Raw genomic sequence first — 16,494 nt, forward strand, 5'->3', positions numbered from 1 at the left:
AGTCCTCATGGCATTGACTTCTTGATGGCCTGGCTACCCCTCCACAGAACACAGATGACCTTGCCCCAAGTGTCCAGTCTTTGTGCATGAGGCTGGGGTGCTGTGCACCGGCAGGCTGTTCAATTTTGAGAGTTGTTGTCACAGCCCAGCCCAATCCTGCCCTCATACAACGTCCATACAGGCGCACTTTGCATTCCGGGATTAGTAAGACAGCGACAAGAAGAGGTAACCCTCTCTGATTTGTCTCTTTCCTACCTCAGGGACAGAGGCCAGTTATTAGACTGGTTGATTCTGGCTACCAGAGCATGACCCAGGGATCAAACCCTTCCTAGTCTGCGTGGCTCAGAGCCAAACTGGAAGTGAAATTACCCAATAAGGCATGAGGAGAATTCCTGAAACTGTTAGTCTTCATGAGATTACTTTTACCCTCCATCTGATAATCTAACTTACCCTGCTAGTTGTGGCCCAATTGGTAGTACTCTCATCTCTACATCAGAAGATTGTGGGTTCTAGTCCCACTCGAGACTTCAGCACAAAATCTAGACTGATACTCCCAATGCAACACTGAGGGAGTGCTGCACTGTTGGAGATACTGTCTTTCCCTTCAGATGAGATGTTAAATTAAGCCCAGTTGCCCTCTCAGATGGATATAAAAGATTCCATGGCACATATTTCAAAGAAATCCCACAATCAACATCACCTAAAAAACAGATTATCTGGTCATTGTCTCATTGCAGTTTTTGGGACCTTTCAAATTTTGCAAACCACAACAACTTGTATTTATAGAGTGCCTTCAATGTATTAAAACGTCTCAAAGTTCTTCAGAGGGCATTATCAACCAAAATTTGACACCGAGCCATGTAAGGAGTTATTAAGACAGATGACTAAAATGTTGGTTAAATAAGTGAGTTTTAAGGAGCATCGAAGCTTGGTTTGTAGGGTTCTGCAGCTTCCCTATAAGCAGCTTTTGCAGAATGTCCACCTGGGCTTGCATGAAGTTTCATGTAGCAGGAGCATTTCTTTTCGAGCAATCTTGGATTCTGGAGTTGTTTTCGTCAAACCAGTCCATTTTCCTTGTTACTGAGTAAATCAAGCTTCGAGTCATTCAAAATGACTGGTGGCAAGCACTGGCAGAGAAGACAAGAGTTATGCAGACAGCAGCGACATGAGATCTTTTTACAGGTCCTTGAAGACGCAGGCACTACTGTGATCTTCTGATGGCACGACCCTGCTTACTGGCAAAGAGGCCATCATGATTTAATGGTCAGAGCACTTTGAGAGCCTCTTTGGGGATAAAGGGACGGCGCAGGAAGCTTTGATAGTAAGGATACCACGAAGAGATAAAAAGTTCGAATTGGATGAACCCTGACCCGCGAAGAGATCGCAAGTGTTACAGCATTATTGAAATCCTGCAAGGCCGCGGAAATCGACGGTATTTCAGCAGAGGTCGACAACAAGGAACAAGGGCACTTCTCAACAAGCTCACCGAGCTGTTTACGGCTTGCTGGACGAAAGGGACAGTGCCACTGCACCTTCGCGATGCAGTGATTGCCGCCCTCTACAAAAACAAAGGGGAAAAGTCAGACTGATTAAATTACAGAGGGATTACCTTGCTCTCTCCATTGCAAGCAAAATCTTGGCAAGAGTACTTTGAACAATCACCATGGAAACACTCCGAGAGTCAATGTGGATTTAGGCCAAGCTGAGGAATCATGGATATGGCCTGAGACAGATCCAAGAAAAATGTGGGGAACAGAACATGGGCCTAAATGTTTACTTCACAAAGGCCTTTGATTGTATTAGTCAGGATGGGCTGTGGGAAATGCTGTCTAGACTGGGCTGCCCGCCTAAGCTCCTGGAGATACTCCGACTGCTGCATCTAAGATAGAAAGCTCAGGTGAAACTGAATGGAGCACTCTCTGACAGCTTCCCTATCTCCAATGGTGTAAAACAAGGTTGTGTTCCTGCACCGACCCTTTTTTCCATCTTCTTCAGCATGATGCTTCGGGAGGCCAAGAGAGATTTGACAGAGGGTATTTACATCCACTTCTGAACAGATGACAGTCTTTTCAATCTACGGCAACTCTTGGCACTTACAAAGACCACAAAAGTGCACATCTTAGAACTTTTTGCTGATAACTGTGCCCTTGTGGCCCACACACAGGAAGCACTACAGCTCATCGTGAACCATTTCTCAGAAGCAGTAAAGGCACTTGGCCTTACCATCAGTCTGAAGAAAACAGAAGTGCTGTTCCAACTCCTATACCGTGAAAATCACAACCCGCCACAGCGCAATATCAATGACAAAAGTCTCAATACTGTTGATCAATTTACATATCAGTGTTATTTCAAACAATGCCTCCATCAGCAAAGACATTGGCAATCGCTTGTCCAAAGCCAACAGCTCTTTTGGTCGCCATTCTAAATGAGTCTATAAAAATCACTCCTTGCGCATGTCCATGAAAATCCATTTGTACAAAGCTGTTGTTATCACTACCCTCTTGTATGGCTCAGAATCCTGGGTCCCATACAATAAACAAATTAAGCAACTTGAATGCTTCCATCAATGCTGCTTGTGCTCCATCATGAATATCAAATGGCAGCTTTACTTTACAAACAGTGAAGTCCTTAGAAGAATGATTTTACCCAGCATTGATAGCATGCTCCTACAGTGACAGCTGCGCTGGATGGGGCATGTGTCACACATGGAGGACACCAGAAAGCCAAAAGCAGTGCTGCGTGGAGAACTGTGCCTGAGGAAGCGGAATCGAGGTGCTCCGCTTAAACGTTTCAAGGACCAGCTGAGGAAACAACTCTCCTTGGCTGACATCGAACAATGGACATGGGAGCAGGAAGCTGCTGACAGGAACAACTGGTGCTCAAAAATCAGGAATGCGCAGGTTTGACTCCTTAAGATGCGAAGCTGTAGCAGAGAAATGTTGAAAACTGAAGGAAGCTGCTGCTGCCTGGGCTTCCCCAGGTCAAGAATTCCTGTTCCCCAAATGCTCAAGAGCCTGCAGATCTAGAATTGGACTGTTTAGCCACCAGCAAGCGTGCCAGCACCCATAGAGCTGAGCTTTCCCTTGATCTTCATCTGCGAAGAATTAGCCATCATCATCATCGAGAATCTTAAAGGAGGAAAGAGAGGTAGAGAGGTGGAGAGGCTTAGGGATGGAATTCCAGAGCTTAGGGTCTAGGCTGTTGAAGGCACAGCCACCAATGGAAGAGCGATTCAACTCGAGGTTGCACAAGATACCAGAATTGGAGGAGCACAGATATCTTAGGAACATAGGAGCAGGAGTAGGCCATTCAGCCCATCAAGCCTGGTTGTAGAGCTGGAGTAGCTGACAAGAGATAGTGAGAGGTGAAGCCCCAGAGGGATTTGAAGACGAGGATAAGAATTTTAAAATCGAGGCGTTGCCAGACTGGGAACCAACAACCCGTCCTCAAAGAGAGAATTAGAGGGAATTCTGAGCTCATCTACATTGGTTTGACCTTGTCAGCTCGAACCCTCCTCATTGTGGCCCTGCAACATTCCAGTCTGACACACCCAGTGGCCTCTCCTATTGCTGGATTAGTACCAGCTGCTGATTCATAGGGCTGAGACTGTCCTGGATCTCTACATTTTGGACTCTTAGCAGGGCCTGTTAAGAAAAGCACCAACTTTTTGCCTTTCCTGAGTAGATTCAAAAGGCTGGTTTCCCACAATAAGAAGCAGTATACTGCTGTGCTGGTTTCCTCTTCATCACATTTTTATCTGATACAAGGAGCATTGCAAATGTCACAGAGCACAATGCAAGAATAAAGCCATAGGCTATATTGGACCTATGTTACAAATAAATAAGGTGGAATGAAAAGGCAAGACACAATGCAACTTTTTCACTGAAAATACAACCAGGGTTGTGAAATAAGTTAAGAGGGGAAGCTAAAGAAATAAAGAAAAGAAAAAGCTTGCACTTACAGAGCACCATTCACAATCTCAGGATTTTCCAAAGCACTTAGTGAAGTACTTTTTAAGTGTAGTCACTGTTGTAATGTAGGAAACGTGGCAGCCAATTTTCGCAGAGCAAGCTCCCACACACAGCAATGGCTTAATGACCAGATCATCAGTTTTAGGTGTTGGTTCAGGGATAAATATTGGCCAGGACCCCATGGAGAACTCCCTTGTTGTTCTTTGTCATGGGATCTTTTACATCCACCTGAGAGGGCAGACGCAGCCTTGAGTGTCAGCCTTGATTTTGTGCTCACGTCTCTGGAGTGGAACGGACAGTATAACTGGGTTCAAGAGACAATCGGATGTGTTTCTGGGGACAGGAGTTGATGGAGGGATATGGTGGAAAGGTCTTTGAGATCTATCAGTAAGTTGCAGGCTTGTTAAGCCTAGTTACTATTTATGGAAATTCCCATGTCATTGTGCATTATTTGACTTCACTGATCAGAGACTCGTCAGGCTAAGTGGCACTATATTTATGGGACCAAGGCACTGTATCTATAATAAACAAATGTAAGGAAGCAGCAAGTTTGAAAGTGATGACACACAGCTTGCCTGAATAGTTGAGACATACAGAGCAAGAAGATGCCAGGTTCGAGCCTCGCTCTGTGCTCGGTTAGTCAGTCTCATCAGAATGCTGGCGGTAGTGGGTGGTTGGTGGGCCTGCTTTGGGGAAGGGTGAAAGTCAGACTGGTTTCTCACTCCTGATTGCTTTCCACAAATCTCTTCTGGAAGTATGTGTGTGTGGAGATTGGGTGAAAACATGGTGAGATTTGGCTGCAGTTCCTCCCGCTTTCCCTCCCTCGCGACAGTTAGATGATTTGCTCACACTCCATATCAAGTGTTCCAACCAGGTGAGGAAGGGGTCTCGGGCTCCCCTTTCACACCTTCTCTGGTTTGGCCGCAACAGGGTTTATCTTTTTAAACACAGTGATTTTAGCTTACCACCTCAGTGAGCCCTTGCTCACTGCACTCTAATTACAATTGCAAATGAATCAATCAAACAGGTTTTCTTGGGTTTAAACAAGAAAGATGTAAGTTTATTAACCTTATCACTCTAAACCAGTTAAAATTAGATTAGATTAGAGATACAGCACTGAAACAGGCCCTTCGGCCCACCGAGTCTGTGCCGACCATCAACCACCCATTTATACTAATCCTACACTAATCTCATATTCCTACCAAACATCCCCACCTGTCCCTATATTTCCCTACCACCTACCTATACTAGTGACAATTTATAATGGCCAATTTACCTACCAACCTGCAAGTCTTTTGGCTTGTGGGAGGAAACCGGAGCACCCGGAGAAAACCCACGCAGACACAGGGAGAACTTGCAAACTCCACACAGGCAGTACCCAGAATCGAACCGGGGTCCCTGCAGCTGTGAGGCTGCAGTGCTAACCACTGCGCCACTAAAATATGCGATGCATCCAACCTTCACATGCATACGAGAGGCACACACGCATACGAGAGGCACACACGCATACAAATAGATACAGAGGGGAAAAAAGAATTGGGAGGTTGAAGTAGAGTTGGTAATAAATGGAGTACAAATACTGTCCTTAATTGAAGTTAAAGTCTTGGAGTCCTCGCTGGGGGGCCACATGCACAATTTCAGGCTTGCTTCTCTGCTACCAAAGGGCCGAAGAGAGGTTTCAATTAATTTCTTGGTGGTCGTCTGTACAGTCCTGCAGTCTTGAAATTTGGAAGATGCCACCGTGGTTTCCCTGGGACTTTGCTGGAGAGAGAGAGAGAGAGAGAGAGACTTTTCTCTGCCAGTCTAGTTATAGTCTCTTGTTCACTGTGAGGCACAATTCAATAAACCTCAGCCTTACCCCAGCAGGTAGGTCATGTGACCATCTCTTTGTTTGAAACCACAGTCCCTGGAGGGGTGTTGGAATTTCAGAGTCTTTCAGACATACTCGGTGGAGGTTGGAGTTTGGCTCATACAAAGTCAAAAGGGTGTCGATGTCTTTTGATTACCCCTATTGGCAAAACCAATCTTGCTAACTGAATCAGGGAGCACACTCATTGTTCCAGCTAGACGGGTACTTTACTTCTGTCTCTCTGCCAGCCTTTGTCTTCTCAAAATGCAAATGTGCTTGGCCATTTTTTTAACTGTTCAGTTCTGCTTTTTAAAAAGTTATTTGCAATATCCAGTAAAAGTTTCAAGCATTGTTCCATGACAAAATTAATATTTTAATTTGGGCAGGTGTGAGTTCTGTCACACAAGACTCACATGTGATATGAATGAAAAGCTCTCAACTGAATCAGAATTATGCAACATAGAAGGGGGCCATTCACCCATTTTACCAGTCTCACTCTCCCCTGCTCTTTCCCCATAGCCCTGCAAATTTTGCATCTTGAGGTATATGTCAAATTTCCGTTTAAAAGTTGCTATTGAATCTGCTTCCCTTTCAGGCAGTGCATTCCAGATCATCACAACTTGCTGGGTAAAAAAGAATTCCTCACCTGACCTATGGCTCTTACCAATTATCTTAAATCGATGACCTCTGTTTACCAACGCTCCCGCCAATGGAAACAGTTTCTCCTTACTCTATCAAAATCTGTCAGGAGGTACTGTGCACAGCTAAAAGTTTTCACAACCTCAGGATGTCACAAAGTACTTTTGAAGTGTAGTCACTGTTGTAATGTAGGAAACGTGGCAGCCAACTTGCACACAAGTTTCCACAAACAGAAATCCAATAATAATCAGAAAATCTGTTTTAGTATTGTTGGTCAAAACACCAGGGAGAGCTCCCCTGCTCTTGTTCAAAATAGCACCATGGGATCTTTTATGTCCATCTGAGAGGGCAGACTTGGTTTATCAGCTCATCCAAACAATAGCACCTCCAACAGTGCAGCATTTTCTCAGTACTGCGTCGGAAAGTCAGTGTAGATTTTTGTACTTAAGTTTCTTGAGTGGGACTTAAACCCATACTTTTCTGACTAAAAGGCAACAGTGTTACCAACTCAGCCACAGTCAACAAGGGGAATAGGAGAAATGTCAGCAATAATTAAAATAGAATCAATAATTTTATACTATAAAGACACACGTGTGTTACAATTTCTCTGACAGCTGAGAACTTCCAATGGCTCAGTAGCACCACTAGCAGGAGTGTAGTAAGACTACATCTCTGTGCCAAATACTCATAATAAAGGTCTGGCAGCATCTGTGGAGAGAGAATTAATGTTTCAGGTCTGTGAACTTTCATCAGAACTGGGAAATGTTAGAAATGTAATAGGTTTTAAGCAAGTGAAAGTGGGGAGGGTAGGAAGAACAAAAGGGAAGATCTGTGACAGGGTGGAGGGCAGGAGAGATTAAATAACAAAAGGTTTCATGGCGCAAAGCCAAAAGGGGTGGTAATGGGACAAGTAAAGAAACAAAGGATGTATCTAGACGAGGTGTGAATGCCAGGATCATCAATAGCTGCCATCTGAAAGCAAGGAAAAAGAAATGAGAGAAAAAAACAAGCTGCAAAAGAAAACAAAACAAAATGGGGCCAGAGGTTACAATCTAGAATTGTTTGAACTCAATGTTGAGTACAGAAATCTGGAATGTTGGCTTTCATTTCATCCGCAGTATTTTGCTTTTGTACTCCTAATAAATCCTTTGTGTGCTATCTTATTCCCTTTTGTTGACTCCTCTTTGCAGTACATTTTCACACCCTGCACAAGCGGCTGTAACTGAGGTGTGAGCCTCAATAGCAAGTGTCAGTGTGCTACTTTACCATGGCAGGCATCAAAAGCAGGCCTGAGCCTATCATGTGCATTTCTATTTGTATTAATTCTTGGGATGTGAGCATCATTGGCCAGCATTTATTGCCCGCCTACAACTGAATGTCTAGTTAGGCCAATTCAAAGGGCAGTTAAGAGTCAACCACAGTGGTGTGGGTCTGGAGTCACATGTAGGCCAGACCAGGTAAGCATGGCAGATTTCCTTCCCTGAAGGGCATTTAGTGAACCAGATGGGTTTTTATTACAATCTAAAGTTTGCCAGAGCTGGCGGGCAGCCATAAAGACAGGGCTAAAATGTGGCGAGTCGAAGAGACTTAGTAGTTGGCAGGAAAAAAGACAGAGGCGCAAGGGGAGAGCCAACTGTGCAACAGTCCCGACAAACAAATTTCTCTGCAGCACCTGTGGAAGAGCCTGTCACTCTAGAATTGGCCTTATAGCCACTCCAGGCGCTGCTTCACAAACCACTGAACACCTCCAGGTGCGTATCCATTGTCTCTCGAGATAAGGAGGCCCAAAAGAAAGAAAAGAAAAATAGTTTCATAATCATTATTAATGAGACTATCATTTTATTCCAGATTTATTAATTAAAATTCCTCCAACCACCATGGTGGGATTTGAACTCATGTCCCCAGAGCAATAGTCCAGGCTTCTGGATTACCAGTCCAGTAACATTACCACTGTACTACCATTCCCCTATTATCCAAAACTTAACCTGGATACAGAAATTAAACAGAATGAGTTTGCAGGTTTGGTCAGGGTGCTGACGTCCCGACATGTCGGCTATGTTTACAGTAAACATGCTTTTTAATAGGTTTTCCTCCTCTTCTCCAGTAGGGGGGTAACTTGCCAAATAAAAGACTTGCATTTTTATAGTGCCTTTCATAATCCCAGGATATCACACAGCACTTTACAGCCAATGAAGTGTATTCACTTTTGTAATGTAGGAAACGCAGCAGGCAATTTGTACACAGCAAGATCCCACAAACAGCAATGCAATAATGACCAGAAATCTGTTTTTGTAGTGGTATTGGTTGAGGGATAAATATTGGGCAGAACACCAGGAAGAACTCCCTGTTCTTCAAAATAGTGCCACGGGATCTTTTACATCCACTTGAGAGAAGATGGGGTCTTGGCTTAACATCTCTTCCAAAAGACAGCAGCACCAAAAGTACAGCACTCCAATGGCAGTATCATGCAGGATTTTGTGCTCAAATCTCTGGAGTGAGATGTGAATCCACCATATTCTGACTCAATAGCAGCAGTGTTGCCCACTGAGCCACATTACCACCTTTACAAGCATTTTGGTAGCACTCCCAAGAGGCCAGGCTGGCTATTTGACCACGGTGTGCTGTCACACCTGACTTTGGCCTCACCCGACACCCATTATCCAGCACAGGGCCTATGGATTGTGATCAGGGCAGCCAAGTCTGGCCAACTGTTCCTCTCTGTAGCACCATCCCAGCGGCAGAGGACAGTTACTCAATACCAGACCATGTGTTGAATCTATATTAAAGGTGGTACATTAATGAAAGTTGGCAGGAGAGTAGGTAAGCAGAGGACTAAGTTTTAAGAACTAATTGTCCAAAGAACTAGGAAGGGAAATGAGAAGACTTTATTTTATGCAGTGAGTTGTGATCTGTAATGCAATGCCTGAAAGTGTGGTGGAAGCAGATTGAATAGTAATTTTCAGGAGGGAGTTGGATAAATACTTGAAGGGGAGAAAGTTGTAGGGCTGTGGGGAAAAAGCAGAGGGAAGACAGGTCTTTCAAAGAGCTAGCAATGGCACAACAGGCTGAATGGCCTCCTTATGTGCTGTAAGAATCTATGGAGTTACTGTCATTGTTCCTAACCTGCAGGAATCAGGCACTGTGCAGGTTTTGAATGAACGAACATCACAAGACAATTTTATAGCGTAAAGTTCAAACCTTCGACATATCTCTGCCTGTCTGAGTATGATTGAGCTTTTTACCCTCAGCTATTGTAGATGCAATCTGGATCAGTTCATGATGCAACTTCCTCCTCCTGATGTAACTTCCTGCCATGAGCTGTGCTGTTTGTAACTCTTCAGGGCTGAATGAGGAACCAATTTTACCGAGTCAGAGTGTTTGTTCGTTTTAATGGCTGAGATTCGTGACCAGTTAATTTCTTAGTTTCTCAGCAGAGAACCAAGAGGAGGAGCTCTAGAAGATTTGGGCACAGAATCATTCTATGGAGACTGCTGTAGTGAAGTGAGTGTCACGTTCCTTTAACACTACACTTCAGAAATGAACAGTTACATTTTGACAAATTCGCTAGAAGGATTATCAAAGGCTAATTTTCCATTCTGTGGATGAGGTATCAACCAAGGTGTGTCGGCAATGCTGGAAGACCCGTAACAGGAGTAGGCCTTTCAGCCTCTCGAGCCTGATCCACCAGTTAGATCATGGCTGATGTGTATCTTCACGCAGTCTAGCCACTTTGGTTCTGTAGCTCTGAATACCCTTACCTAACAAGGAGGTCTGACCATATCACAGCTCTTGGCACATCTACAAATGCCTCACATTTGACTCAGTTGCTAGCACTCTCACCTTTGAGTCAGAAGGTTATGGGTTCAAATTACACTCCAGAAAATTTGAGCACAAAGTCCATGCTAACACCTGAATGGAGTGTTTCACATGCCAGCTTTTGGATGAGGCATATAAACCAAGACCTCATCTGCCCTCTCCGGTGGGAATAAAAAAAAACACATCGCACTATTTCAAAGAGCAGATCTCCGTCAACCAACATCACCTGAATCCGATGATCTGTCAATACTACGTTGCTGTTTGTTGGAGCTTGCTGTGCGCAAATTGGCTGCCATGTTTCATACATTATAATAATGACTATACTTAAAGTACTTAAATAAGTAGCTGCAATCAGATCCAATTATTTAACTTTTTAATTCAAATTAGCATTGTTTCATGGCAAGAATTCAACACAAATTAGAAAGCAAGGTCTTACACATATTCCAAAAATATATTTCCATTTATTTGTAAAACTATTTCCACTACTACATTGAGACACAGTAAATTTGTAATTTGAAGCCTTTCATTGGTCAAGTGCCCCATGTCAGATTTGACAGCTTGTTTACAATTATTGTTTAAAAAATGCACAAAAGTGGGTTAGACACTGAACAGGAAAAAGTTTGTTGTTACACGGGCATGTGTTCACCATGGGCTGATTCCCACTCCCCAGTGTTAGAACTGCACTAATAACTTAGCTTCGCCCGGGGTCAGCTGCTTAATGCAAGCTTTTTTTTCAGCATAAACAAGGTAGCGACAGAGTCGAGCCAGACTCCAGAATCTCAATCTGCAGAACCACCAACGGCCAGAGCCACAATTACATTATGACAGGTGGCATAGCAAAATTGAATGGGAAATGTTGACAACATTGCATACCCAAAAATTGAAACAATAGGAAGCAAATTTTGAAATTGTAGATTGTCTTTGCCTGCCCCCACCGCCCCCCCAAAACAAGCTCTGGGACCCATGGGAGATATTCCCCCATCAGTAATGTCACCAGAGCTCCAGGACATCACTGCAGGAGTTCCTTAGGGTAGTGTCCTAGGCCCATCCATCTTCAGCTGGTTCATCAATGACCTTCCTTCAATCATAAGGTCAGAAGTGGGGATGTTCGCTGATGATTGCACAATGTTCAGCACCATTTGCGACTCCTCAGATACTGAAGCAGTCCGTGTAGAAATGCAGCAAGACTTGGACAACATCCAGGCTTGGGTTGATAAGTGGCAAGTAACATTCGCGCCACACAAGTGCCGGGCAATGACCATCTCCAACAAGAGAGAATCTAACCATCTCCCCTTGACATTCAATGGCATTACCATCACTGAATCCCCCACTAACATCCGAGGGGCTACCATTGACCAGAAACTGCACTGGAGTAGCCACATAAATACCGTGGCTACAAGAGCAGGTCAGAGGCTAGGAATCCTGAGGCGAGTAACTCAACTGCTGACTCCCCAAAGCCTGTCCACCATCTACAAGGCACAAGTCAGGAGTGTGATGGAATACTCTCCACTTGCCTGGATGGGTGCAGCTCCAACAACACTCAAGAAGCTCAACAGCATCCAGGACAAAGCAGCCTGTTTGATTGGCACCCCATCTACAAACATTCACTCCCTCCACCACCGACGCACAGTGGCAGCAGTGTGTACCATCTACAAGATGCACTGCAGCAACGCACCAAGGCTCCTTAGACAGCACCTTCCAAACCCGCGACCTCTACTAACTAGAAGGACAAGGGCAGCAAATGCATGGGAACACCACCACCTGCAAGTTCCCCTCCAAGTCACACACCATCCTGACTTGGAACTATATTGCCGTTCCTTCATTTTCGCTGGGTCAAAATCCTGGAACTCCCTAACAGCACTGTGGGTGTACCTACCCCACACGGACTGCAGTGGTTCAAGAGGACAGCTCACCACCACCTTCTCAAGGGCAATTAGGGATGGGCAATAAATGCTGGCCTAGCCAGCGATGTCCACATCCCATGAATGAATAAGAAAATAGACCAGTCCAGCAGGGAGGGAGGCAACTTCATTACTGGTAAGAACATTTACATTTTTATTAAACTAAAACCCAAAGTCTGTCAAGTTTCATTTTTCTTATAAAATAGGGGAGTATTTCAGGAGGGAAAATAGACTGCTCTGTTGGCTTTCTAGCATCTTTAAGTGACTTAGGAAACATTTATTTCAGGTTTTTCGAAAATCATGTCAAGCCTGTAACTGCACAGTTATGAGACTATAATGTATTTTTCAGGTAACCTAAATCAACCTCTCAAATCAAGAACTTTTTCAGTGAGTCACTGTTAGCCAGCGTTCAAACAAGTAATGCTGGACAAGGTCCAGGAGGTCCCCAGAGCCCAGCAGTGCAGTCCCTTTCTGACATGGTGATTATAAGAAACATAATCTAGAACAGCGTGTCACAGTCTTAGAATAAGGGGTCAGCCTGATATGAGGAAAGTTTTTCACAAAGGGATTTGCAATTGTCTACCCCAGAGAGCTGTGGATATCGTCATTGAGTATATTCAAGACAAAGGTTGATAGATTTTTGGTATTAAGGGATATGGGAGTTGAGGTAGATGACCAGCCATGATCTTGTTGAATAGCAAAGTCGACTCAAAAGGGACAAAAGGCCTACTCCAGCTTCTACTTCTTATGTTCTTATAATAGGAGTAGGTTGTATGTTCCCTTGACTCTGCTCAGCCATTTAATAAGATCATGACTGTACTTCTACCTCAATTCCACTTTCCAGCTCTATCCCCATAACCTTGATTTCCTTAGAGTCCAAAAATATACCAATCTCATTCTTGAATATATTCAACGATTGAAATTCTGTACCCTGGAGGAATGTGGATGCACAAAGATTCACAGCCCTCGGTGATTATTGTTTCCTCCATTACAACATTGCTATTTCAAAAGTACGTAAGTGACTTAAAGAAAAGATTTGCATTTATAGAACACCTTTCACAGCCTCAGGACAGCCCAAAGCACTTTACAGCCAATGAAGTACTTTTGAAGTGTAGTCGCTATTGTAATGTAGGAAACACAGCAGCCAATTTGCATGCAACAAGCACCCACAAACAGCAATATGATAATGATCAATGTTTTTTTAATGATGTTGTTTGAGGGATAAATATTGGCCAGGACACCAGGATAACTCCCTTGCTCTTAGAAAGTATCATGGGATCTTTTACAACCATCTGAGGCAGCAGATGTGACCTCAGTTTAACATCTGATCTGAAAAATGGTACATCTGACAGTGTAGCACTCCTTCAGTACTGCACTGGTGTAAAGCGCATTGGAAGCGCCTGAGGTTGTGAAAGACTCTGTATAAATGTAAGCTCATTCATTGGAACAAGGTCCTGTGTGGTAGACTGAGGGAGGTACTGGGCTCATGTCAAACCCTGTGACACAATACATTGAGATTTTACTACTTGATACTTTTCAATTTAATACTTCAGTCCCATGATTTTGCCTTCTTGCATCCAACCCAAAGTGAAGTCAATTCCACTCCATGACACATTGGCAGAGTAGCCAGCCAAAAATGGAAGAACCTGACTGAACTGTGAACTCTGCAAGTAGATTAAAAGGTACAGGGAAACACCACCAGCACCTTCTCCACCCTCCCCCCCAAGGCATAAACGTTCAACTGGGCTACCATTCTTTGGTCTAATGCACCGTCTGTTCCCAGCTGCTTGTAGGTTCATGAATGTTTATGTAATGATGAGCAGGACAGACAGACACAATGGAGAACAGTCTGAAAATATATCTCTCAGTAACAATGTTAGATTCATGATACTGGTCTTCTGTGGGGAAGGAGCAGGTGAGGATGCCCAATGCTGGAAGAACTGTACTCCCACAAGGAGCTGAAGCATGAAGGGCAAATAATGTTAAGGAACAAAGACATTGAGTGGAAGGAGGATGCTGGGTTTGAGTGAATCACTGAGATATCATCAGTGACAAAGGGCAGGTGTAGCACAGAATGGAGAATACATCTCCCAGTGACAATGACATATAATAATAAATGGAATAGTGTAGGTCAAATGGTTTCACAGGTCGGCGCAACATCGAGGGCCGAAGGGCCTGTACTGCGCTGTAATGTTCTAAAATATATCCATGGCACTAGCCCAGTCTGGGTTATGGAATATTTATGGCACTTTTTTAAATCAACTGTACATCCATTGCTCATCATAGTATTAATGTAAAAAAAAGTTTAATTTTTTTTTGGTTTAAATCTACAGATTTCCCTCACTTCCATCCTGGCTTCCTGAAGATTCAAGTTCACTTACCACCGCTGCTGTCGCAGTTAATGGTGTGCTGAAAAATATTTATTTGTATACCTTTTAAATGAGAGAGAGCGCAGAGGGTGGATAAGTTAAAAGGAGGGGGGAGGGTAGTAAAGTTAGCAGGGGATGGGAAGAGGGCAAGTAAATGGGGGCGGAAAAGAGCGAGGAAAGTTGAGTTAGCAGAAGTTAAGGGGCAGGAAAAGACTCAGACCAACTCAATACCTGCTCAGTTTTGGGAGCGATGTCTGTGGTCAGGAGTGACTCTGTGGGATGGCTACTGGATCATCCATCCTATATCAACCAATCGTACAGATGCTGTCACCACATTTCACCTGACACTCGGTGCTGCAGGTATATTTTCAGGGCAGAATATTTCGACATCGAGAAGCCCCACATTGCTGACTCAGAGACATCGGGAGGTCAGGAGCCAGGGGGTGGAAACTCAAGACTGAAGGTTAGGAACTGCAAGAGGAAGAGTCGTGAACCAAACCAGGGAGAGGTGGAGGCACAGGAGTACCATAAGAAGGTCAGCCTGACCATTCAGAATGGCACCAGAAAGCTGATAGAGCGAAGCATGGAGGCGGGGGAGCAAGGCACCAACACAAGAGCACCAGCTGGAGGAGTCTGTGCTCCGAGAAGAATCACTTCGGTGATTGTTGACTCTGCGTTGGTGGAGCTCTGCTCCATGGCAAAGCAGATGGCACAGGACCAGCACCAGCCTGTGCAGGTGATAAGCAACAAAGAGTCCGCAGCAGACCTAGACCTGCTTGCCCGCCTGACCGAGAACAGTACAGACTGCGCTTGGATCGTGACGTTGATGGGGCAGAGGTACCTGCTCCCACCGCGATCCAGCTTTCTCCTGTCAGACATCTCCTGCATGGAGCCCCTCTTGAGCTACAAAAAGTATGACGTGATTGCATTGGACCCACCCTGGGAGAACAAGTCAGTCAAGAGGAGCAAAGGCTACAGCCACCTCTTCCCTTGGCAGATCCAACAGATTCCCATGTCTGCATTATCTGCACCGGGTTGCCTCGTGGTGAGCTGGGTCACCAATCGGCAAAGGCACCTGCGCTTTGTCAAGGAGGAGCTGTACCCCAGCTGGTCCGTTGAGGTGGTTGCTGAGTGGTATTGGGTGAAGGTAACCCGCCGTGGAGAGTTCGTGGTCCCCTTGGACTCCACCCACAAGAAGCCTTATGAGATCCTAGTACTGGGCAGGTATAAAGGAAGCTCAGAAAGGCAGGATGGAGAACCAGTCACGGTACCTGACTGCAAGCTGATAGTTAGCGTTCCCTGTGCCCTTCACTCTCACAAACCGCCACTGGGTGAGGTGCTGAAGGGATTGATTAAACCCCACGCTGAGTGTCTGGAGTTGTTTGCCCGCAACTTGCAGCCAGGCTGGACCAGCTGGGGGAATGAGGTACTCCGATTCCAGCAGTTGGACTATTTCCAGGAGCTCGACATAGAGGAAGGAGATAGCGGCTGCTGCTCACAGACATTGACTGTCTGATCCAGTCGTTCCTCTTGTGTGCTGTATCTGCGGATCAACTGTGGGTTTTCGCAAGGAATTAATTGGGCTGGCACTGCACGCTTTGGGGAAAAATAATTTTATATTTACATCTTGAGGGCCAATTAATTGTGCAGAGAAAAAAAAATAAAAATAAGTTTTTTAAGCCAGTGTGTTTTTTCCTCTCTCTTTGGAGGGAGGGAAATTTCTGTTTGAATTTTAAACTTGTGCCAGCAGGACTTAAATTTATACACTACCATTTAGCATATCAGGATGTCCCCAAGCACTTTACAGCCAATGAAGTACTTTTGAAGTAAAAAGAAGAAATGCTGGAACCACTCGGCAGGTCTGGCAGCATCTGTGAAAAGAGAAGCAGAGTTAACGTTTCGGGTCAGTGACCCTTCTTCACTGATCCGAAACGTTAACTCTGCTTCTC

At 44.6% G+C, this 16,494-nt stretch overlaps 2 protein-coding genes across 8 annotated transcripts in view; one reads left to right on the forward strand and one right to left on the reverse strand.

The window, feature by feature from the left end:
* The window catches only part of mafk (v-maf avian musculoaponeurotic fibrosarcoma oncogene homolog K), a 37,180-nt gene extending 27,413 nt beyond the window's left edge, over positions 1–9,767 (reverse strand). Inside the window, exon 1 of the mRNA XM_068055906.1 lies at positions 9,702–9,767. The gene's annotated coding sequence lies outside the window, so the exon portion shown is untranslated. The remainder of the gene's footprint in view (positions 1–9,701) is intronic.
* Positions 1–16,494, forward strand: part of mettl4 (methyltransferase 4, N6-adenosine) — an 81,874-nt gene that overhangs the window by 33,281 nt on the left and 32,099 nt on the right. For 2 of the 7 annotated variants that reach the window (XM_068055894.1, XM_068055895.1), the window contains 3 exons: positions 6,416–6,571; positions 9,883–9,960; positions 14,510–16,224. In XM_068055894.1, coding sequence (XP_067911995.1) covers positions 14,796–16,061 — 1,266 coding nt within the window. In that variant the 5' untranslated portion in view covers positions 6,416–6,571; positions 9,883–9,960; positions 14,510–14,795 and the 3' untranslated portion in view covers positions 16,062–16,224. Of the gene's footprint in view, positions 1–6,415; positions 6,572–9,746; positions 9,961–14,509; positions 16,225–16,494 lie in introns of those variants that run through there. The other 5 variants (XM_068055897.1, XM_068055899.1, XM_068055896.1 and 2 more) reach the window with 5 other exon arrangements.

Source organism: Heterodontus francisci, chromosome 24, assembly GCF_036365525.1.
Source record: "Heterodontus francisci isolate sHetFra1 chromosome 24, sHetFra1.hap1, whole genome shotgun sequence".
In the NCBI taxonomy this organism is placed as follows: domain Eukaryota; kingdom Metazoa; phylum Chordata; class Chondrichthyes; order Heterodontiformes; family Heterodontidae; genus Heterodontus; species Heterodontus francisci.